Source organism: Pseudorca crassidens, chromosome X (assembly GCF_039906515.1).
Source record: "Pseudorca crassidens isolate mPseCra1 chromosome X, mPseCra1.hap1, whole genome shotgun sequence".
NCBI classification, from domain to species: Eukaryota; Metazoa; Chordata; class Mammalia; order Artiodactyla; family Delphinidae; genus Pseudorca; species Pseudorca crassidens.
In genome coordinates, this window is record NC_090317.1 from 104,794,508 (window position 1) to 104,819,204 (window position 24,697).

General features: G+C 35.8%; 1 protein-coding gene across 2 annotated transcripts in view; it reads left to right on the forward strand.

The window, feature by feature from the left end:
* Nucleotides 1–24,697, forward strand: part of DMD (dystrophin) — a 2,128,065-nt gene that overhangs the window by 624,925 nt on the left and 1,478,443 nt on the right. For both annotated transcript variants that reach the window (XM_067723245.1, XM_067723244.1), the window contains exons 14-15: nucleotides 19,274–19,375; nucleotides 19,506–19,613. In XM_067723245.1, the coding sequence (XP_067579346.1) occupies nucleotides 19,274–19,375; nucleotides 19,506–19,613 (210 nt within the window). The remainder of the gene's footprint in view (nucleotides 1–19,273; nucleotides 19,376–19,505; nucleotides 19,614–24,697) is intronic.

Below are 24,697 nucleotides of genomic sequence, written 5' to 3' on the forward strand. Positions count from 1 at the left end.
TCAAGCCTCTTAGATAGCCTCATCCACCATAGGGCAGACAGCAGAAGCAAGAAGAACTACAATTCTGCAGCCTGTGGAGCAAAAACTACATTCACAGAAAGGATAGACAAGATGAAAAGGCAGAGGGCTATGTACCAGATAAAGGAACAAGATAAAACCCTAGAAAAACAACTAAATGAAGTGGAGATAGGCAACCTTCCAGAAAAAGAACTCAAAATAATGATAGTGAAGATGATCCAGGACCTCATAGAAAGAATGGAGGCAAAGATTGAGAAGATGCGAGAAATGTTTAACAAAGACCTAGAAGAATTAAAGAGCAAACAAACAGAGATGAACAATACAATAACTGAAATGAAAACTACACTAGAAGGAATCAGTAGCAGAATAACTGAGGCAGAAGAATGGATAAATGACCTGGAAGACAGAATGGTGGAATTCACTGCTGCAGAACAGAATAAAGAAAAAAGAATGAAGAGATATGAAGACAGCCTAAGAGACCTCTGAGACAACATTAAACACAACAACATTCTCATTATAGGGGTTCCAGAAGGAGAAGAGAGAGAAAGGACCTGAGAATATATTTGAAGAAATTATAGTTGAAAACTTTCCTAATATGGGAAAGGAAATAGCTACCCATAATCGAGGAAGTGCAGAGAGTCCCATACAGGATGAACCCAAGGAGAAACATGGCAAGACACATAGTAATCAAATTGGAAAAAATTAAAGGCAAAATTATTGAAAGCAGCAAGGGAAAAATGACAAATAGCATACAAGGGAACTCCCATAGGTTAACAGCTGAGCTCTCAGCAGAAACTCTACAAGCCAGAAGGGAGTGGCAGGACATATTCAAAGTGATGAAAGGGAAGAACCTACAACCAAGAATACTCTACCCAGCAAGGACCTCATTCAGGTTCCACGGAGAAATCAAAAGCTTTACGGACAAGCAAAAGCTAAGAGAATTCAGCACCACCAAAGCAGCTCTACAGAAAATGCAAAAGGAACTTCTCTAAGTGGAAAACACAAGAAAAGAAGAGGACCTACAAAAACAAACCCATAATAATTAAGAAAATGGTAATAGGAACACACATATCGATAATTACCTTAAACATGAATGGATTAAATGCTCCAGCCAAAAGACACAGGCTCGCTGAATGGATACAAAAACAAGACCCATATATATGCTGTCTACAAGAGACCCACTTCAGACCTAGGGACACATACAGACTGAAAGTGAAGTGATGGAAAAAGATATTCCATGCAAATGGAAATCAAAAGAAAGCTGGAGGAGCAATACTCATATCAGATAAAATAGACTTTAAAATAAAGAATGTTACAAGAGACAAGGAAGGACACTACGTAATGATCAAGGGATCAATCCAAGAAGAAGATATAACAATTATATATGCACCCAACATAGGAGCACCTCAATACATAAGGCAACTGCTAACAGCTATAAAAGAGAAAATCGACAGTAATACAATAATAGTAGGGGACTTTAACACCTCACTTACACCAATGGTAGATCATCCAAACAGAAAATTAATAAGGAAACACAAGCGTTAAATGACACAATAGACCAGATAGATTTAATTGATATTTATAGGACATTCCATCCAAAAACAGCAGATTACACTTTCTTCTCAAGTGCGCACGGAACATTCTCCAGGATAGATCACTTCTTGGGTCACAAATCAAGCCTCAGTAAATTTAAGAAAATTAAAATGATATCAGGCATCCTTTCTGACTACAACACTATGAGATTAGAAATCAGTTACAGGGAAAAACACGTAAAAAACACAAACACTTGGAATCTAAACAATACATTACTAAATAACCAAGAGATCACTGAAGAAATCAAGGTGGAAATCAAAAATTACCTAGAGACAAATGACAAGGAAAACATGACGATCCAAAACCTATGGGATGCAACAAAAGCAGTTCTAAGAGGGAAGTTTATAGCAATACAAGACTATCTCAAGAAACAAGAAAAATCTCAAATCAGCAGTCTAACCTTACACCTAAAGGAACTAGAGAAGGAAGAACAAACAAAACCCAAAGTTAGTAGAAGGAAAGAAATCATAAAGACCAGAACAGAAATAAATGAAATAGAAACAAGGAAAACAATAGCAAAGATCAATAAAACTAAAAGCTGGTTCTTTGAGAAGATAAACAAAATTGATAAACCATTAGCCAGACTCATCAAGAAAAAGAGGGAGAAGGCTCAAATCAGTAGAATTAGAAAGGAAAAAGGAGAAGTAACAACTGCACTGCAGAAATACAAAAGATCATGAGAGATTACTACATTCAACTGTATGTCAATATAATGGATAACCTGGAAGAAATGGACAAATTCTTAGAAAAGCACAACCTTCTGATACTGAACCAGGAAGAAACAGAAAATATAAACAGACCAATCCAATCACTGAAATTGAGACTGATTAAAAATCTTCCAACAAACAAAAGCCCAGGACCAGATGGCTTCACAGGCGAATTCTGTCAAACACTTAGAGAAGAGCTAACCCCTATCCTTCTCAAACTCTTCCAAAATATAGCAGAGGGAGGAACACTCCCAAACTCATTCTACGAAGTCACCATCACCCTGATACCAAAAGCAGACAATGATGTCACAAAGAAAGAAAACTATAGACCAATATCACTGATGAGCATAGATGCAAAAATCCTCAACAAAATACTGTAAAGCAGAATCCAACAGCACATTAAAAGGATCATACACCATGATCAAGTGGGACTTATCCCAGGGATGCAAGGATTCTTCAATATACGCAAATCAATCAAGGTGATACACCATATTAACAAATTGAAGACGAAATACCATATGATCATCTCAATAGATGGAGAAAAAGCTTTTGACAAAATTCAACACCCATTTATGATAAAAACTCTCCAGAAAGTGGGCACAGAGGGAACCTAACTCAACATAATAAAGGCCATGTACAGCAACCCACAGCAAACGTCATTCTCAATGGTGAAAAACTAAAAGCATTTCCTCTAAGATCAGGAACAAGAGAAGGATGTCCATTCTCACCACTGTTATTCAATATAGTTTTGGAAGTTTTAGCGACGGCAGTCAGAGAAGAAAAAGAAATAAAAGTAATACAAATTGGAAAAGAAGAAGTAAAGCTGTTACTGTTTGCAGATGACATGATACTATACATAGAGAATCCTAAGGATGCCACCAGAAAACTACTAGAGCTAATCAGTGAATCTGGTAAAGTTGCAGGATACAAAATTAATGCACAGAAATCTCTTGCATTCCTGTACACTAATGATGAAAAATCTGAAAGAGAAATTAAGGAAACACTCCCATTTACCATTGCAACAAAAAGAATAAAATACCTAGGAATAAACCTACCTAGGGAGACAAGAGATCTGTATGCAGAAACCTTTAAGACACTGATGAAGGAAATTAAATATGATACAAACAGATGGAGAGATATACCATGTTCTTGGATTGGAAGAATCAATATTGTGAAAATGACTATCCTACCCAAAGCAATCTACAGATTCAGTGCAATCCCTATCAAATTACCAAAGGCATTTTTTACAGAACTAGAACAAAAAATCTTAAAATTTGTATGGAGACACAAAAGACCCTGAATAGCCAAAGCAGTCTTGAGGGTAAAAAACGGAGCTGGAGGAATCAGACTCAGTGACTGCAGACTATACTACAAAGCTACTGTAATCACATGCAAGAGGGAAGAGATATGGGAACATATGTATATGTGTAACTGATTCACTTTGTTATAAAGCAGAAACTAGCACACCATTGTAAAGCAATTATACCCCAATAAAGATGTTAAAAAAAAAAAAGACAATGTGGTACTGGCACAAAAACGGAAACATAGATCAATGGAACAGGATAGAAAACCCAGAGATAAACCCATGCATCTATGGTCAACTTATCTGTGATAAAGGAGGCATATACAATGGAGAAAAGACAGTCTCTTTGATAAGTGGTCCTGGGAAAACTGGACAGCTACATATAAAAGAATGAAATTAGAACAGTCCCTAACACCATGCACAAAAATAGACTCAAAATGGATTAGAGACCTAAATGTAAAACTGGACACTAGAAGACTCTTAGAGGAAAACTTAGGAAGAACACTCTTTGACATAAATCACAGCAACATCTTTTTTGACCAACCTCCTAGAGTAATGGAAATAAAAACAAAAATAAACAAATGGGACCTAATGAAACGTAAAAGCTCTTGCACAGCAAAGGAAACCATAAACAATATGAAAAGACAACCCTCAGAATGGGAGAAAATATTTGCAGACGAATCAGTGGACAAATGATTAACCTCTAAAATATATAAACAGCTCATGCAGCTCAATATTAAAAAAAAACAAAAAACTCAATCCAAAATTGAGCAGAAGACCTAAATGGACATTTCTCCAAGGAAGACATACAGCTGGCCAAGAAGCATATCAAAAGCTGCTCATCATCACTAATTATTAGAGAAATGCAAATCAAAACTACAATGAGGTATCACCTCACACCAGTTAGAATGGGCATCATCAGAAAACCTACAAAGAACAACTGCTGGAGAGGGTGTGGATAAAAGAGAACCCTCTTGCACTGTTGGTGGGAATGTAAATTGATGCAGCCACTATGGAGAACAGTATGGAGTTTCCTTAAAAAAGTAAAAATAGAACTACCATATGACCCAGCAGTCCCACTACTGGGCATATACCCAGATAATACCATAATTCAAAAAGACACATGCACCCCGATATTCATTGCAGCGCTATTTAGAATAGCCAGGTCGTGGAAGCAACTGAAATGCTCATCGGCAGACGAGTGGATAAAGAAGATGTGGTACATATATACAATACTCAGCCATAAAAAGGAACAAAATTGAGTCATTTATAGAGATGTGGATGAATCTATAGACTGTCATAGAGAGTGAAGTAAGTCAGAAGGAGAAAAACAAATATCGTATATTAACGAATATATGTGGAACCTAGAAAAATGGTACAGATGAACTGGTTTGCAGGGCAGAAATTGAGACACAGATGTAGAGAACAGACGTATGGACACTGGGGGGGAAAGTGGAGGGGGGGTGGTGGTGGTGGTGTGATGAATTGGGAAATTGGGATTGACATGTATATACTGATGTGTATAAAATTGATGACTAATAAGAACCTGCTGTATAAAAATAAAATAAAATAAAAATTCTAAAAAAGCAGTATCTTTAAGTTAATTTTTTGATAAGAAGGATCTGAATTCCCATCCATACATGTGAACATAAACCTATATATAAATGTAAGTATATATCCATTTATACAAATGTATGTATATGTACATATATACATTTACATTTTCTCCATACATATGGATGTATGTGTGTATATATATATATACATATATATATGTATGTGTGTGTATATATATATATATATATATACACATATATATATATATATGGGGGAGAGGGAGAAAGAGAGAGAGAGAGAGAAATAGAGAGAGAGACACCAACCGGCGTTACTTGGACACAAATTTAAGATTAAATCAAAGCAAGATAATATTCTTAGTAAATTAGTGCAGTCTTGGATGTGGCACAATGTCCAGATTATAAGGACTAATAATTATGTTCTGTGATAGTTTGAATACACTTTTAGTATCTTAGCTGAATTTTTCAGGGATAGTGACATCCTGTAAAGAATGTTTGTAGAACCAGGTGTTACTTAATTTTAAGAAAAACCTAAGTATTGATAAGGGACACGTGAGCAGTTTTGTCTTGTTGAAAAAGGAAGACATTTTCTCTGTTTTACTTCAGAAGGTTGTACTATCCAAAACAGACACAAGTTTATAAGCCTGTATGTCTTCTGCCCATACCTCTTTCTTGAGCGCAATTTCTTCTCTCCCATTTTCTGCTGGATATATACCCCTTAAATTTCAAAATGCACCTCAAACACAGCAAGGTGAAACTTAACTCACTGTGTCCTACTTCCCTCTAAACTTGCTTCTTTTAATGACTCCCCCATTTTTGTTATTGCACCACCATTCACCTTGACGCCTGTACCAGAAACCTGGAGGCATTCCAGACACATCCCTTACCTATCTCTTGTGAGCCCTCTAATGTAATCACTCACAACATTGCTTACCTGTCTCTCATATTCAGTGTTTCATCCTTGTTCTTGTTACTATTTTCCAAAGTAAAGCCCATATCTTCAACCCCTGGAAATCCTTGCATACATTCTTTTCTTGCTTCAATCCAATCTCCACATTGAAGTCAGTGCGGAATTTCAAGAGCCTATATAATAGAGTTTCTCCTCTGCTAAAATCCTAAGTAACTTTCTGTCTTCTAGAGAGTCTCATCACTTAGGCCTACAATTAATAAGTGACCCCCGCTACCTGTTTCTCAATACTTATCTCCTATTACACCCCTCATATCCCTCAACCTACATTCTCTTCCTACAAGCTATTTCTGGTACTCTGTCACTGTCTTTATACATGCTATTCCTGTCACTCAGAATACTCATCTTCATCATGTCTGCTTGGAAAAGTCCTATTTCATGTAGCAAACTCAGTTCAAATTTTCATCTGTGAAGCTGGTCTTTCTGTATAGTGATGACCACTCCCTTTTTCGTGCCATCTCTGCACCATGATTATGCCTCTGTTGTTTGGAAGGAAAATAGTCTACTAAAAAGTGATTGTTCAGAAAGGCTATATAATGTCACCTCATCTATCATGGCTTACAAATGGGATATGGAACTAAAAGTGTTTGTGGTACATACCTTTGGGATAATTAGGGTAGAATAAAAAGGCTGTGAAATGTTAAATCCTATAGAATTAAGAAATAAGGGTTATTTATGAAGAAGAATACGGATGAAAATATTTTTGATGTCTCTCTAGTTTCTAATTTTATATTTGGTGAATAAAAAGCATGTTTAAAATAAAAATAACTTTAAATATGGTAGAAATAATTTCACTAAGCCAAGTGTCAACAACCGTTGTCCATGAAGCAGTAATTCTAATTATTAGCACTTTTGTACGCTCATGGTTTTCCAAGAATTGTATATAGTTTGTATGTAAAGCTATATCTATTTCACAAGTGAAAAAGGCTACGCATAATGAAGCTAAATCCAAGTTCATATAGTTTGCGAGTCGCAGAGCTGGGACTGGTACCCAGATCTGTGTGATACCTCAACCTGGGCTTTGTCCTAATCTCTCAGTTTCATAAGAGAAAATTACTATTTGACCTTGAGGATATTATTACAGGGGGAATATATATGCAAGGATGTTAGAATGATAATATTCTTTATGAATATTAAGTGTTAATTCTCATATGATCTAAAGAGAATTCTGGCCCTGTTGGTCTCTGAAAAAAATTCTAAACTTTATACTATGGCACAGTTCTTTTAATTGGAGTACTCTGAAAAGTACACAAATCATAATTATAGCTTGAAGACGTCGCATACCCAATTGTTCCACACCCAGATAAAAAGGTATTATGTTAACAACAATCAAAAAGCCCATCAAGCCCTATCATAGTCATAAACTGGTCCCACCTCCGCAAAGGTTACCTCTAACCTGATTTATAATACCTCAGATTAATTTTGCTGTATTTTTAACTTGATGTAAATGGAATTACATTTTATATATATATATATATATATATATATATATATATATATGTAACTGACGTTTTTTACTCAACATTGTTTGTGAGATTCATCCATGTTGCGTATAGCATTAGTTCATTAGTTTTCTTTTTTAATGACTATACCACAGTTTAATTATGCAATCTACTGTTAAGAAAATGTGGATTGTTTCCAGTTGGGGACCATTACAAATAATTCTTCTTTGAAAATAATTGTACATATCTTTCAGTGAATATTTGTGGGCTTTTATATTGGATATACAGCCAGGATTGGAATTGCTGGATCATTGAGTATATGTATCTTTAGCTTTATAGGTATTACCAAAGAGTTTTCCAAAGTTGATGTATAAATTTATACTCTCATCAGTAGTGAATAAAGGTACAAATTGCTCTGCATCTTCTTCAGTACTTCAAATTGTCAGATTTTTAACTTGAGCCTTTCTGGTGGCTGTATAATGACATTTTTCGTTTTAACTTGCATGTACTGATGACTAATGAGGTGGAACACTTTCACTTGTTTACTGGTTATTTGAAAGATCTCTTTTTGGAAATGCCTATTTTTCTATTGAATTGTCTATATTTCTCTTAGTGATTTGCTGTAGTTATTTCAAAATATATATTCTGGATATATATATTCTAGTCCTTTGTTGGTTACCTATATTACATATTTCCTTTCTTTTTTTTAAAATCTAAGTAACTTGCCTTTTTACTCCTTAATGAATTGCTACTTTAATAAACAGAAGTTTTATATTCATTATACCCCACTTCAATATTTTCTGTTATGGTTAGCGTATTTTTATTCTGAGTTTAAAAGTAACATTTCCTACTCTATGACCTAGAAGATATTCTCCTGGGTTGCCATATAGTTACTTTATTGTTTGACCTTTCATATTACATTCCATCTCGTATTTATGGTGTGAGAAAGGGATGAATGTCCATTTTTCCTATTTAGATTCAATTGAAGTAGCATGATTTATTGCAAACAATGTTCTGCACTGTCACCTTTAGTCAAATGCCTATATATGCGTGGCTCACGTTATGGATTCTAATAAGTTCTTTTTTAAAAAAAGTCATTCAGCCTTCTTTTTTATATGTATATTTTATTCATTCATTTATTTTTGGCAGTGTTGGGTCTTAGTTGTGGCATGCAGGATCTTTCATTGTGGCACAGGCTGTTTGTTGCGGGGTGCGGGCTTCTCTCTAGTTGTGGTGTGTGGGTTTTCTGTCTCTAGCTGTGGCGCATGGGCTTCAGAGCGCGTGGGCTCTGTGGTTGTGGCACACGGACTTAGTTGTCCTGCAGCATGTGGGATCTTAGTTCCCCAACCAGGGACTGAACCTGTGTCCCCTGCATTGGAAGGCAGATTCTTTACCACTGGACCACCAGGGAAGTCCCTCTAATAAGTTCTGTTTGTACATTTGCCTATACTTATGTCAATGCCACATTGTCTTAATTGCTATAGATTTATAATGATTTTAATATCGGGTAGTATTGTAAAATAAAAATTTTACCAGATGGTAAAACAGGCAAGAAAAAACTTATTCAAGACTATTGCAGTTATGGATCAAGACTGTTGCAAAAGGGGAGAGAGAATGAACTCAGTTCCACTGAACAAAAGGTGGGAGAATTTGGGCTTCCCTGGTGGCGCAGTGGTTGCGAGTCCACCTGCCGATGCAGGGGACACGGGTTCGTGCCCCGGTCCGGGAAGATCCCACATGCCGTGGAGCGGCTGGGCCCGTGAGCCATGGCCGTTGAGCCTGCTCGTCCGGAGCCTGTGCTCCGCAACAGGAGAGGCCACAACAGTGAGAGGCCCACATACCGCAAAAAAAAAAAAAAAGGTGGGAGAATTTGTAAGTGCTGGGATGAGCTAGCATAAAAAGGTTGGAGGACATTAAGAGGTTGGATGGTCAATGTGATTATGCTATTTGTGTTTGCTAATTGTCCCTTATCAAAGTTAGGCTCCTATGCTCCCACAGAATCTGGAAGACAGGCCCTATCTTTCTTGATAATTACATTTCAAAGGGATGGCTAACAGGTCCTTGAGAAAGATATTCTTGGGTTGTAGACTATTTACGTCTCAAAGGGGCAGATTAAAAAATTTACATCCTCTTTCCAAAGTAAGTGCTCTAAGCAAAGAGAGGTTGGGGCCTATAGTCTAAAGTTTAGGGGAGCTAAGGGGAACACTAAGTCTATCTTGGCCCGTGTAAGCCTTTCGTATTTATTTTCTCCTTTTTAAAGGTTTTGTTGCTATTTTTATTCATTTGCTTTCCAAATAAATTTTAGAATCAGCTTGTCACCACCCCCTCAAAAAAAAACAAACAAGAAAAAAGAAAAAACACAACTGCTTTGGTTTTAATTGGATTTCACTGAATATATAGATCGATTTGTAGTAAATTAATATATTTATTATATAAAGTATTTCAGTTCATGAATATGAACTAGTCTTCCATTTATCTACGTCTTTAATTTCTCTAAATAATGTTTTTGTGGTTTTCACGATAGTGAGCCTTAGACTTTGTATGCGATTTATTACTAGGTTTTTGATAGTTTTGCTCTTGTTGTAAATGGTATCTTTTAAAGTTTTTCAGTTTTTATTTTTTGTTGCTGATATTGAGAAGTACACCTTGATTTTTATTCCTTGGCCTTATATCCAGAGATCATGCTTACTTTGCTTATTAACTTGAGTAGTTTATCTGTAGTATCACTCAGGTGTACATATCCAGGTGGTTTGTGATTAATGTCAGTTTTATTTCTCCCTTTCCAATCATTCATTTGATTATATTTTCTTTTATTTTTGTGCTGCATACTCTAGTACAGTGAGATTATTGTTGATATCTGTTTCTCATTTTAGCTCTCGGAGGTGCGGCTTTTAGTAAATCACCTGTAAAATATGATATTTCCTGTAGGCTTGTTGTAGATGCTTTGTATTCCTAGTGTTCTAAGAGGTTTTATTATTACTGGGTGCTCAATTTTATCAAACTTTTTTTTCGGGATAACTTGAGACAATCATATTAGCTTTCTCCCTTATTCTGTTAATATGTAAAATCACATTGCTTCATTTTCTAATGTTAAAATAGCCTTGCATTTCTGAGATAAACCAAACACGGATGATGTGTATAACCCTTTTAATTTATTGCTAGATTTTTTTTGCTACCATTTGTTAACATTTGATTTAGAGTTTTTCCATTGTGTCCATGAAAGAGATTGGCCTATTTTCCATTCTTATGATATGCTTGCTGGGTTTAAGTACCTGATTATGCAGGCTTGGAAACTTGCCATTCATGCCTGGAATTTTTTTTATGGAGGAAGTTTTAAATGAGAATTTAATAGACATAAGACTTTCTATTTTTGATTTCCAGTTTTAAAAATATTTTACCTCCATTTTCCAGATTTTCCCTTTTTGTCAGTTTGAGTAGTTTTTGTCTTTCTAGGAATTTGTCTACTGAGGACACGGGGAGGGGGAAGGGTAAGTTGGGACAAAGTGAGAGAGTGGCATGGACATATATACACTACCAAATGTAAAACAGATAGCTAGTGGGAAGCAGCCGCATAGCACAGGGAGATCAGCTCGGTGCTTTGTGACCACCTAGAGGGGTGGGATAGGGAGGGTGGGAGGGAGGGAGATGCAAGAGGGAGGAGATATGGGGATATATGTATATGTATAGCTGATTCACTTTGTTATAAAGCAGAAACTAAGACACCATTGTAAAGCAAGTATACTCCAATAAAATTACAAATATATTCGCATTCAGTCCACATGGTATTTAATAATATATTTATTATTGAAATTTAGGAAATGTGATATAAAACTATGAATTTCTAGCCTCTTTGGGAAAAGCAAGTGATTCGATGATCCTAGGCCTGTTTTCCTGCATATTAACCTCAGTAGGAATTGAATAGCTCTGCCCACTTTACCATGAGCTCTCCATTTAGCTACAGTCCCCATCACTTTCCCATCCTCTTACACCTAGATTATTTTGTGCATTTTATTATGTATAAACATTGGAATATGTGATTTCTTATAGATGGAGTATTTCAATGCCAAGAGTTGAAATGGAACATAGAGGGATACGTTTTCCACTTACTAGGTTATAAACAAGGCACGTAATGGAAAATGCTCCTGGTTTAAAACTGCAAAAGTAAAGGATTTTCAATTGTTGTACAAAGCATAAGCCTTATTAAACTATAGGTAAAATACAAAAACCTAGTAAAGTTAATATCATGCTGAAATGTTTCAGTGTATTCTGTATTAAAAGCCTTTTATGCTGTAGATTTATCACATCTGGAAACAAAAGCTGATTTTCCAGGAACTGAGTTCTAAATCCTTACCATTTACAAGCACGTCAATAATTCATCACAGTTTTCAGAACAATTTCATATTTGTTGACTTGACCCTAGCAGTGACCTGGCTAGGAGGGTATGAAGCAGGTACTGTTATATCCATGTCACTAGTGGCACAGCTAAACCATGGCAAGATTAAATGAGTTGGCTGACAGATATTACCGAGTTGGGCAACAGTTGAGCTGGGACAAGAATTCAGGCTGTCTGTACTTTAAACCTAGTGGCATGTAGCGGGTTAGTAGATTCAGAGATTCTGCTGTATAGCTAATGTGCATTTTAAGTATTAACGATTTAGAATTTGAGGTAGAGGGTACAGGAATTCACATGTGACTCTCATCTCCTATGGATCTTTAAATTCACCACAAATAGCCATGCCATTACCATAAAATACTGGTAGACAGGTATTTAATGAAGAAGAAAGGGAATTAAAGGGGGGTTTTAAGACACTACTTGGGAGAAAAGCCCTGTATTGATAACTACAGTGGTGGTATTCAGCTTTGAGACATTAATATACTATGTGAAATGCATGTATTACTACACGAGACATTAAGCACAAGGGTAAGGGGGCCCTCCTCAAGAAGTTCAGAGACTTGGAGGCATAAAACAATAAGGAACAGTAAAACTTCAAGCTACCAAGGAATGCCTGGGAATGTGATGAATGCTGGAAAGAACACTGTTATGCTTGGAATGCTCCTTAGGACTCCTGCTCTTTATTTTCTGGTATCCCAATTGAATAGACTGGTGGGAGCTGGAGAGTATAGGGTTTATTAAGCTGCCACAGAACATTAAATAATAGCCTGCAAATAATAACAGCAACAACAACAATAGGGCCTTTCCAGATTTATTCATTAGCACTTTATAAACTCATAAAAATAAATAATACATGGAACTGATTCTCATAGCACAGAAGAAGATGCTTCTTCAAGTTAAAAATCTCACGACGCTTTTAGCATGATCACTAAGGCAGAATTTCATGAAGGAATCAGACAGTCATATTTACCTTTTAAAAATAAGTCCTTGCAAAGAGCACATGTTCTTGATCTAGAAGTGTAAGTATTTTTTATTTTTAAAACACATTTTAAACAAATATGCAGTTAAAATGTCAAAAATGTTTTTAGATCAAATTGTAACAGGAGGCTTCAAATCTTTATCAAGTAGGTTAGATAAAATATTTAGTTAAATCTAGTGAAACTCCTGCTAAAATTAAATATGAAAAGACTCAAAAAGGATTCAGCATCTGTATATCTCACTGTATGTTTCGTAGCACAAATCACAAGGCATATATATATATATATATATATATATATATATTATGTTGAATGCTCTATTGAGTGAATGGCATCGTGAAAGAGCATGGACTTGTAGCCAGACAGATCTGAGGTCAAATCCCAGATACTCAATCCTTTGTCCTCTCTGGCCTTAGATAAGTTACTTAACCCATCTGAGTGTCAGTTTCCTCATCTGTAAACTGCACCATTAGAAGTGACAGGAGTTCCTTGAATTCAGTCAGGAGTTATTACAGGATCATTTAAACAGAAGTAAAAATGATATTTTCAGAGAAACCTCCAATAAGTGTTTCCTAATACATCACAAGATGTTTTTCCACCCTGGACCATATGTTAGGCAGTGAACCTTTAAGGCACATGATTTTATAGTATACTGCTTCAGTTAGTAGTTTGTAAAATACATGTAAAAACATGTTTAGCCAAATCATAGACTTGGCTAAACTTTAGTCAGTAATACTCTGCCCCATTTCTAGCCTCATAATGGGTGCTTTATTTCTTTCAACACGTTATTTGATGTTATTTCCATTTCACCGTCAGTAAGATGAAGTTGCTAATCCTTTTTAACTGTATAGTTGTTTATAAAGTAAGAAAGAAAGAGCAAGAAATAAATTATTTTTCAGATGGCTCATTACACATAAAATTCATTTAGCTGAGGAGTACATTTCAGGGTCTGAAACTACAATAAAAGGAGATGGGTTGCTTGCTGCCTGCTGCCTCCCTCTCTTATAAATCTCAGTTGCTGCTGCATTGTGTGGTCCATGGCACATAATTGTTTCTTCCTTAGTGGACATACTCTTGGGGACACTTTGTCTCTTAATGCCAATCTTGCTGGGTGCAGTTTAGCTTTCACTTTCTATCACTGGCTTCAATAAATTCAAGGGTCAAGGTACTTAAGTTTTACCTCTCAGGCTTGTCAAATTTTCCTTACTTGCTTTTATCCAAATGTTCTTTTGATAGCCATTTTTCACTTTTGCTTTGAAAAAACAACTCAACCAAACAAATGAATTCAGATGAGAAATGTCCCTGGCATGTATAACAATATGAGATGTGAATTAAATGGGAGGGAAAAATCCTCCCCATTGCGGATGTGAGCCTAGATGATAATGGAGTTGTGATTTAGTCCATGAAAATGTGTTAGAGTAAGTGAACTGACCTTTTGCTTCTCTTACTGCTGAGACAAAATGGGGACATAAATACAAATTAATTTCTTCTTATCACTTCATGAGACATTATAATTCATTTTTCATTTATGTGCATAATGTTTACCTAGCTTACAAAAATATGCATTATTCCGAAAAGCTCAAGGGATTCATATACTTAAATGGAAACTCACAGAAAGACTGAGTTTTTTTTTTCGCTAGAGAAGAGATTTCTAATCCTAATATAGTGATTTTAAAAAAAAAACTTTTAGCTTCCTGTCAATTCCATTTGATCCAATCTCTTATACTTGTCTAACAGTGTGGTTACATCCATTCAGGCAGTGATAGGAACTAGCATCTCTGAGTGATTATAAAAGCTGACTGATAATCCAACAATTGCTTAGTTCCATCCTTTGTAATTCAAATTAAGGTCAGCATTTCTAAGCAATAAACAGGTAAATCTATGAATTCAAGCACTGTGTACATCTATTTATATTTGTGCATATGGCATTGCAAAAATCTACCTGTGGGCAGACATGTACAGCATACGAGCAAGCAATTTCTAATTCGGTTATCTAATTTCACTGAGACCAGTAAAAAGAACCATGCCTACATTGTAACAGAAGAGACTTAGATTCAGTTCATTGAGATTGTTCTGAGAGTAAGATAGATTTAGCAGTAGAATGTGTTACTGAAGGATATGTATGCTCCCTTGTGTTGGAAATGTTTAAAAAAGAATATACTGGAATTCTATATATACTGGAAATCTAGATAGAATTCTAGATAGATTACAGATCCACCAAGGTCTATCTGTAAAGATTTAATAAGTACTTTTCTAGAGTGAGTAAAATAGTTCGCCTTGGTGGTTCATAGAAGGTTCGATATAAATACTATGATCAAGCAAAATGTAAATAACCACCAACACTTGTATAACTCAGTTCAAATTAAAACTGCTTTTCAATACATGATCTTATTTAATATTTGAAGCAATTCTTTAAGTGGTTGGTATGATTATTTTCTTTGAGAGACATTAAATTATTTAGCCATAAATTTCTTGAAAAAGCCACTTGATTTCATTGAGCAGGGAGAGATAAAGAATTGCTGGTATTATTACAAGAAGTTATGGATTTAAAATGTTTTCGTAATTTGAAAAGACATACACACATTGGTAATCCAAGCAATTGATTGACCCAAGACTTGAATCCAAGTGGTTTGGCTCTAGATATTTTTATCTTCCCCACATAAGATACAAAATCACAAAGTGATAGCATATTTGTATTTGAGAAGTTGTCACAATACATTATTAAAACTCTGCTCCATTTGAACAACTTAAATTCATTTTACTCTAGTAATTGAAATGTATTCTCTAGAATTTTCCCACTGTAATATGTACATCTTTACCTGTAACTACTTCAGTTTTGTGAGACATTTTGCAGTGCCATGGAATCAGCCTCTTTTAAATTTGTCTTATGTAGTTTGTTAGCTGTGCCATGACAAAATGCCAGAGATTGGGTGCCCTAAACAACAGAAATATATTTTCTCACAGTTCTGGAGTCTAGAAGTCCAAGATCAAAGTATTGACAGGTTTGGTTTCTTGAGGCCTCTTTCCTTGGCTTGCAGACGGCGGCCTTCTCCTTGTCCGCACATGGTCTCTCCTCTGTGCTAACACATCCCTAGTGTCTTTTTGTGTATCCAGATTTCCTCTTCTTACAAGGACATTTGTCAGATTGAATTAGAGCCCACCCTAACAGCCTCATTTTAACTTAAAAGCCCTATTTAAAGACCCTGCCTACCAAGGTCCTGTCTTCTAATACAGTCACATGCTGGGGTAGAGGGCAATAGGGCTTTAACATATGAATTTTAGGCAGACACAATTCAGTCCATAACATCTTTATTCTGTTAATTTTGGGCACATAGTTTATGTTCAATAAATATTTGTTGCTTAAATAAAGTCATGATTGGTGAATGATTGAATTGGAGCTTATCATTAACTATTAGTTAAATTAAATATTGGCTGAATTATAAACCTGCTTCAATGAATTATCAGTTATCTATTATGATTATTTGAATACAAAGGTCACTTTTTTGTTTGTTTGTTTTTTAATGTGGTACGTGGGCCTCTCACTGTTGTGGTCTCTCCCATTGCGGAGCACAGGCTCTGGACGCGCAGGCTCAGCGGCCATGGCTCACGGGCCCAGCCGCTCTGTGGCATGTGGGATCTTCCCAGACTGGGGCACGAACCCACGTCCCCTGCATCAGCAGGCGGACTCTCAACCACTGCACCACCAGGGAAGCCCCAAAGGTCACTTTTAATACCAATCTTTTTTTCTTCCTTTTTATTGAAGTATAGTTGATGTACAATACTATGTAAGTTACAGTTGTACAGCATAGTGATTCACAATTTTAAAGGTTATACTCCATTTATATTTATTATAATGTACTGGCTATATTCCCTGTTTTGTACAATATATCCTCGTAGCTTATTTTATACCTAATAGTTCGTACCTCTTAATCCCCTACCCCTGTAATGCCCCTCCCCTCTCCCCACTGGTAAACACTAGTTTGTTCTCTATGAGTCTGCGTCTTTTTTGTTATATTCACTAGTTTTATGTATTTTTTAGAGTACACATATAAGTGATATCATACAGTATCTGTCTTTCTCTGACTTATTTCATTTAGCATAATGCCCTCCAAGCCCATCCATGTTGTTGCAAATGGCAGAATTTCATTATCTGTTCATCTGTTGATGGAAATAATATTCTTAAAATAGTTGTTTTAACTAGGTTGACTCTGTACCTAAAATAATATTTATTGTTTTTTATAACTCATTCATATAATGAAAAAAACTGTAGTATATAGTGTATCACAATATATTTTGGAGTTTCTATAAATTTAATCTTAAGCAATCTAGTATAGAGGTCTTTATGTGGATTTGTTTTATGTGATGTCCTACTAAAATTAATAAATTATAAGCGTCCATCTATGAGATTACAAACCTAAGATGCTACTTCAGTGGACACTACCTTTGTGTGTCTTGTAGCACTAGAGAGAAGATGTTATACCTATTTGGACGCCTTAGTTGATTTTCTTTCATTTATGAAGGTGGTGCTACCTACAGTATGAGTTTATCTCTTACCCCCTTGACACCCATCTCCCCTTAGGTTGGAGCCCTGCAATAAACATCCCACAATTTAGCCTTTTATTTCTGAATCATAAAATCAGGCAGATGGTGTAGTTTATGGCTAAGGAGTGAGATTTTCTCTCTTTGAAGCTAGTTTTTTCACAATTAATCCATTAACAGGTATGTTACATGCCATTTTATCTGATGCATCCTGACATGGTAACTAGGAAGTTCACTAAAATAACTTATAATATGTTTTAGGAAAAAAATCCCAAATGTTTGATTGTAATAATTAAATGGCTAATATTGAATTCATTGAGTTATGTTAGCACATTCCCTGTGGGTATCTTGCATCGCTATTCCAGTGCTATGGCTTCTGCCGTAACTAACGTAATTCAAAAGGAATAGAGTAGAGAATGAAACTGTAAAAAATACAAAAATCAGTTACATTATGCTGAAAGCAATAACATTTTTATTGACATTTCTGAAGAAAAATTGAAAACTCATCTGTGACTGAGCTGCATATGAGTCCGTGATCATTTTAATATTGTAGTAAAATGTTTATTGCCTACTCCTTACCCATGTATGAGACTCCCTTTTTGAAAAGATGGTAGATTAAACACATTTAAAAAAAAAAATTAGGTAGGTCTCTGAATTAATTAGGAATAGATGGATTTTGCCATGATGCTTATTACACATGTATTATTTGAATCATATATCAAAATTTTCTAGGTGGATCAATCCAAACATGTAGCATCAAGTAAGGTAGAAATTATGATCAGGCTTATCTTAGATACTTGAGTATATTTGTAAAAAATATGAGTTACAAACATTTTTTCTAGCTCTAATTCTATACAAAATAAGACGTCCATATTTTGAGATACTTCTAGGTCTAGAGATCCAATATCTATGGGAAAATAATTCTATTATTTATGAGAAAGTCAAAAAAGCTGAAATTTTTGGCTCTGAAGTACATCCTAATGGAGTTGAAATTAATGATATATTTCTTTTCTTAAAACACTCCCTTTACACAGAAATCATCACAACATATTTTTTTCCATCTAAAAACCATTGGTGCTTGGTTTATATTACATATTAAAACAGTGTGTGCATATAGATGTTAGTGACATGCTAAAGATAGGGTAGCTATTACTCAGGAAATATTACAGTTTTCTCACTAGGATAGAGAAATAGTGAATTTAAATACTTTGTAATAATAATCCAGTTAACTTTAAAAATTCACATGTGGATATGATGTTAGGTCACTACTAATTTTCTTCTACAATCAGGACATTAAGCAATTCAAAATTATACAAGATTGCTTCAAATGAAAGTCTTTTTTCGGCATCTTATTTAGTAGTCAGACTTTTATTCTTTGGGATGTATTTTCAGACCTAAGAGAGATACACATTTTACATATTATCAATGAAAAATCCTCTTTTAATTCTACATTTATATTTTTGCTTGCATTTACTGTGGAGACATTTCAAATAGTGGTGTAATATCTGCTTCAGACTTCTTGTAAGTATCTTTGCTTTTCAATGTAAGGTGAAAGAAAGAGTGAACTAATCTAACAACAAATGAAAGGCACAATGCTTATCTTATTATAAGCAGAAGCTGGCAGGGTGTTCTTTACAACTCCTGGTATAAATAGGAGGCTCAAAGTTAGATACTTTTATAAATCATTCATGCCATTTTTAATAAAATTCAGTTAACAATTAATTGTTTGCTAATGTTGTGGTGGATTTTCTCTTCCCCAGGTACTGGGAGATCGGTGGGCAAACATCTGTAGGTGGACAGAAGATCGCTGGGTTCTTTTACAAGACATTCTTCTAAAATGGCAACGTTTTACTGAAGAACAGGTGACTCATGTGGGGGATATTATATCAGTGAAAGACATTGGAGAGATATTAAATGGATAAATGAAAAAATATAATGATGTACTTTAATAATTATTTTTTTTCTCTTTTGGAATTATTTGATTTCTTTCAGTGCCTTTTTAGTGCATGGCTTTCAGAAAAAGAAGATGCAGTGAACAAGATTCACACAACTGGCTTTAAGGAGCAAAGTGAAATGTTATCAAGTCTTCAAAAACTGGCTGTATGTATTTTTTAGCTTTCAATAGTCTTTTTTAAAAAAAACAACCCAATAGCTTATACTAACATCATTATTTGGTCTTTCTGTTCCTTCAAATCTTAAATGAAATATTCTTTGTTCTTGCTTAGATCAGTCTATTCAATTATACCATATTGTTACTTTTCTTAATTAAAATAGGGAAAGGTATAATGTTGTAGTGAGCTGGGGCTGCTGTCCTCACATAGTGGAAAGAGAAACTCTAGTGTCTCTGTCTCTTCTTATAAGGCCATGAATCCCAGCATGGGAGCTGCATGCACCATCATAACCTCATCTAAACCTAATTACCTCCCAAAGGAAGGCCCAATGTCCTAATACCATGGGGGGTAGGATTTCAACATATAAATTTTGTGGGGACACAATCATTTAGTCCATATCATTACACCCCTGGACTCCCAAAATTCATGTCTTTTTCACATGCAAAATACATTCATTCCGTACGAATAGCCCCCAAAGTCTTAACTGGTTCCAACATCATCTCTACAGTGTACAGTGTAAAGTCCAAAGTCTCATCATCATCTAAATCAGATATGAATAAGACTCTAGGTACAATTCATCCTGAGGCCGAGTTGTCCAGCAGTGAACCTGTGAAACCAGACTAGTTATGTGCTTCCAAAATACAGTGGTGTGACAGGTATAGGATAGGCATTCCCATTCTAAAAGGGAGAAATAGGAAAGCAGGAAGGGGTGACGGGCCCCAAATACGTCTAAAGCATAGTAAGAACAATTCCATTAGATCTTAAGGTATGAGAATAACCTGCTTTAGAATGGTGCTCTGCACTGCAGGACCACTGGAGTGGCAACATCACCCCCAGGATTCCACAAGGTGGCCTTGCCTCTTCCTGCCCCCATGGCTCTCTGCAGCAGCCCCACCTACAGGACTCCCTGTGGTGGCTGCTCCTGAGGCACTGGGTGGGGGCATCCCAAATTTGAGAGGTGGCCCCACCCTTTGAAGCCCAGGAGGAATTAGCCCCGCCTCCTGGGCCTGTGGTGGGGGTGGCAGCTCTGATGATCTCTGAATCAGCCTATATCATTGTTCCCTCTTCTTGAGAAATAGCACATGTTCACAGCCTTCCTTCAATCCATCCAGTTTTCTTTGTTTCCATTAATCCCAGCTGGCAGTTTCTGCTGGTATAATCCCATCTGTATCCTGGGCTTCTGATGAGATGGCTGATTAGGTCTCTGGTTCACATCCACACTAATATCCTTATCAAATGATGAATCAACCACACCCTTACTATTCTCTTCTGAACTGTGCTTTCTCATTTTTTGTAATATGTATAGGCTGAGAATTTTCCAAATCTACGAGTTCTGGTTCCTTTTTGGTTAACAGTTCCTTCTTCAATCAGTTTCTCTCTTCTTGCATTTTTCCATAAGCATTCAGGAGAAACCATGCTGTTCCTTCCACACTTGGCTTAGATATCTCCTAAAGACATCAAATTTCTTAGTAAATACCCAATTTCATCACTCACAAGTTCTACCTTCCACAAAATACTAGAACATTAACACAGTTCAGTCAAGTTCTTTGCAAGTTTATAACAAGGATTGTCTCCTTTGTCCAATATGTTCCTCATTTCCATCTGAGACTTCATCAGAATGGCCTTTACCATCCATATTTATACCAACATTCTGTTCATGATTATTTATGTATTCTCTAAAAAGATGGAAACTTTCTTTCCAGCTCTTCTCTTTTCTGAGCCCTCACCAGAATTACCCTTTAGAGTATCTTCATGGCAATCTTGGCTTTTTCTAACATGTACCTCAGAACTTTTCCAGCCTCTACCCATTAACCAGTCCAAAGCTGTTTCTGCATTTTCAGGTATTTGTTACAAGAGTGCACCAGTTCTTGGTCCCAGTTCCTGTCTTAGTCTGCTTGGGCTGCTATAACAAAATGCCACAGACTGGTGGCTTAACAGTAGATACTTATTTCTTACAGTGCTGGAAGCTGGGAAGCACAAGATCAAGGTGCTGGAAGATTTGGTTCTTGGTGAGGGCCCTCTTCCTGGCTTCCAGACAGCACCTTCTTGCTGTATCCTCACATAGCGAGATAGAGGAAGCTCTGGTGTCACTTCCTCTTTTTATAAGGGCACTAAATCCTAGCATGGGGGCCTTAACTCTCATGACCTCATCTAAGCCTAATTATCTCCCCAAAACTCCACCTCATAATATCACATTGGGAGGTTAGGCGTTCAAAATATGAATTTTGGAGAGATAGAAACATTAATTTCATAATATATAGGTAAAGTTTCAACTTTGTTTTTTGAAACAGAATTGTACTCTTGAAAAAGTATAGCATACCTGGAATAAGATTTCATTAAAAATTAAAAGGTAGCTCTAAGAAGTACCTGTAAATGTTCCGTAAAGTTCTGAACAGTATAATTCTAAAGTAAACTTAAGTTTAATAAGTCTAATGAGTCTAAAGAAAACTTAAGTAGATTCTCTGAGAAATATGAAGAGAAGCACAAGACGTGATTATGCTCACATAGAAGGGGCTTATACCCTAGTTTGGAAAACAAGAAAAACATTAAAGCAAACCAAATGGCATTGATTATAGTGCCTGTGTTGTGTGTTTTGAGGAATTAATGAACTTTGGCAATAAGAAGACAGCAGGCTTCACTGAGAAATTTCAGTTTGAGTTGAACCTTATGGGATTAATAAAGATCTCCAAAGCTTCTCTTCCACTGTGAATTTTGTTATTTTCCAGTAAGGGAGAGGAAAATCAAATATTAAGAGCTTGATATTTCAAATAAAATATTGCATAATTTCTTTTTGATTTTTCATCAATTCTAGTAAATGCTAACTTGATGTTAACTCTAATATAAAACAAAGGTCTACTGTAAATAATATTTCATAACATTACGTAAGTTAATCTATTTATGTCTGTATTGATATGATATATTATACATCATAATAATTAAATCATTTATTTAAAGCTAATCTTAAATAAATCTCCCCGGTTAAATTCATACCATTTTACCAAATATTTACTTGTATCATGCATTTTTTGCTCCAGAGTTACTAATTTTCTATAGGTTTTTTTTCTTTGCTAAAAACAATGGATTTTATTTTACTATTATTATTTTTTTAACATCTTTCTTGGAGTATAATTGCTTTACAATGGTGTGTTAGTTTCTGCTTTATAACAAAGTGAATCAGTTATACATATACATATGTCCCCGTATCTCTTAACCTCTTGCATCTCCGTCCCTCCCACCCTCCCTATCCCATCCCTCTAGGTGGTCACAAAGCACCGAGGTGATCTCCCTGTGCTATGAGGCTGCTTCCCACTAGCTATCTATTTTACCTTTGGTAGCGTATATATGTCCATCCCACTCTCTCGCTTTGTCCCAGCTTACCCTTCCCCCTCCCCATATCCTCAAGTCCATTCTCTAGTAGGTCTGCATCTCTATTCCCGTCTTGCCCCGAGGTTCTTCTGACCACTTTTTTCCTTTTTTTTTTTTAAGATTTCATATATATCTGTTAGCATATGGTATTTATTTTTTCTCTTTCTGGCTTACTTCACTGTGTATGACAGTCTCTAGGTCCATCCACCTCACTACAAATAACTCAGTTTCGTTCCTTTTTATGGCTGAGTAATATTCCATTGTATATATGTGCCACATCTTCTTTATCCATTCATCCGATGATGGACACTTAGGTTGCGACCATCTCCGGGCTATTGTAAATAGAGCTGCAATGAACATTTTGGTACATGACTCTTTTTGAATTATGGTTTTCTCAGGATATATGCCCTGTAGTGGGATTACTGGGTCATATGGTAGTTCTATTTGTAGTTTTTTAAGGAACCTTCATACTGTTCTCCATAGTGGCTGTAGCAATTTACATTCCCACCAACAGTGCAAGAGGGTTCCCTTTTCCCACACCCTCTCCAGCCTTTATTGTTTGTAGATTTTTTGATGATGGCCATTCTGACCGGTGTGAGATGATATCTCATTGTGGTTGTGATTTGCATTTCTCTAATGATTAATGATGTTGAACATTCTTTCATGTGTTTGTTGGCAATCTGTACATCTTCTTTGGAGAAATGTCTATTTACGTCTTCTGCCCATTTTTGGATTGCGTTCTTTGTTTTGTTGATATTGAGCTGCATGAGTTGCTTGTATGTTTTGGAGATTAATCCTTTGCCCGTTGCTTCATTTGCAAATATTTTCTCCCATTCTGAGTGTTGTCTTTTTGTCTTGTTTATCATTTCCTTTTCAGTGCAAAAACTTTGAAGTTTCATTAGGTCCCATTTGTTTATTTTTGTTTTTATTTCCATTTCTCTAGGAGGTAGGTCAAAAAGGATCTTGCTATGATTTATGTCATAGAGTGTTCTGCCTATGTTTTCCTGTAAGAGTTTGATGGTGTCTGGCCTTACATTTCGGTCTTTAATCCATTTGGAGTTTATTTTTGTGTATGGTGTTAGGGAGTGTTCTAATTTCATTCTTTAACATGTAGCTGTCCAGTTTTCCCAGCACCAGTTATTGAAGAGGCTGTCTTTTCTCCATTGTTTATTCTTGCCACCTTTATCAAAGATAAGCTGACCATATGTGTGTGAGTTTATCTCTGGGCTTTCTATCCTGTTCCATTGATCTGTATTTCTGTTTTTGTGCCAGTATCATACTGTCTTGGTTACTGTAGCTTTGTAGTATAGCCTGAAGTCAGCCTGATTCCTCCAGCTCCGTTTTTCTTTCTCAAGATTGCTTTGGCTATTCGGGGTCTTTTGTGGTTCCATACAAACGCTGGAGTTTTTGTTCTAGTTCTGTGAAAAATGCCATTGGTAGTTTGATAGGGATTTCACTGAATCTGTAGATTGCTTTGGGTAGTAGAGTCATTTTCACAATGTTGATTCTTCCAGTCCAAGACCATGGTATACCTCTCCCAGTATTTGTATCTTCTTTAATTTCTTTCATCAGTGTCTTATAATTTTCTGCATACAGGTATTTTGTCTCCTTAGGTAGGTTTATTCTGAGATATTTTATTCTTTTTGTTGCAATCGTAAATGGGAGTGTTTTCTTTATTTCTCTTTCAGATTTTTCATCATTAATGTA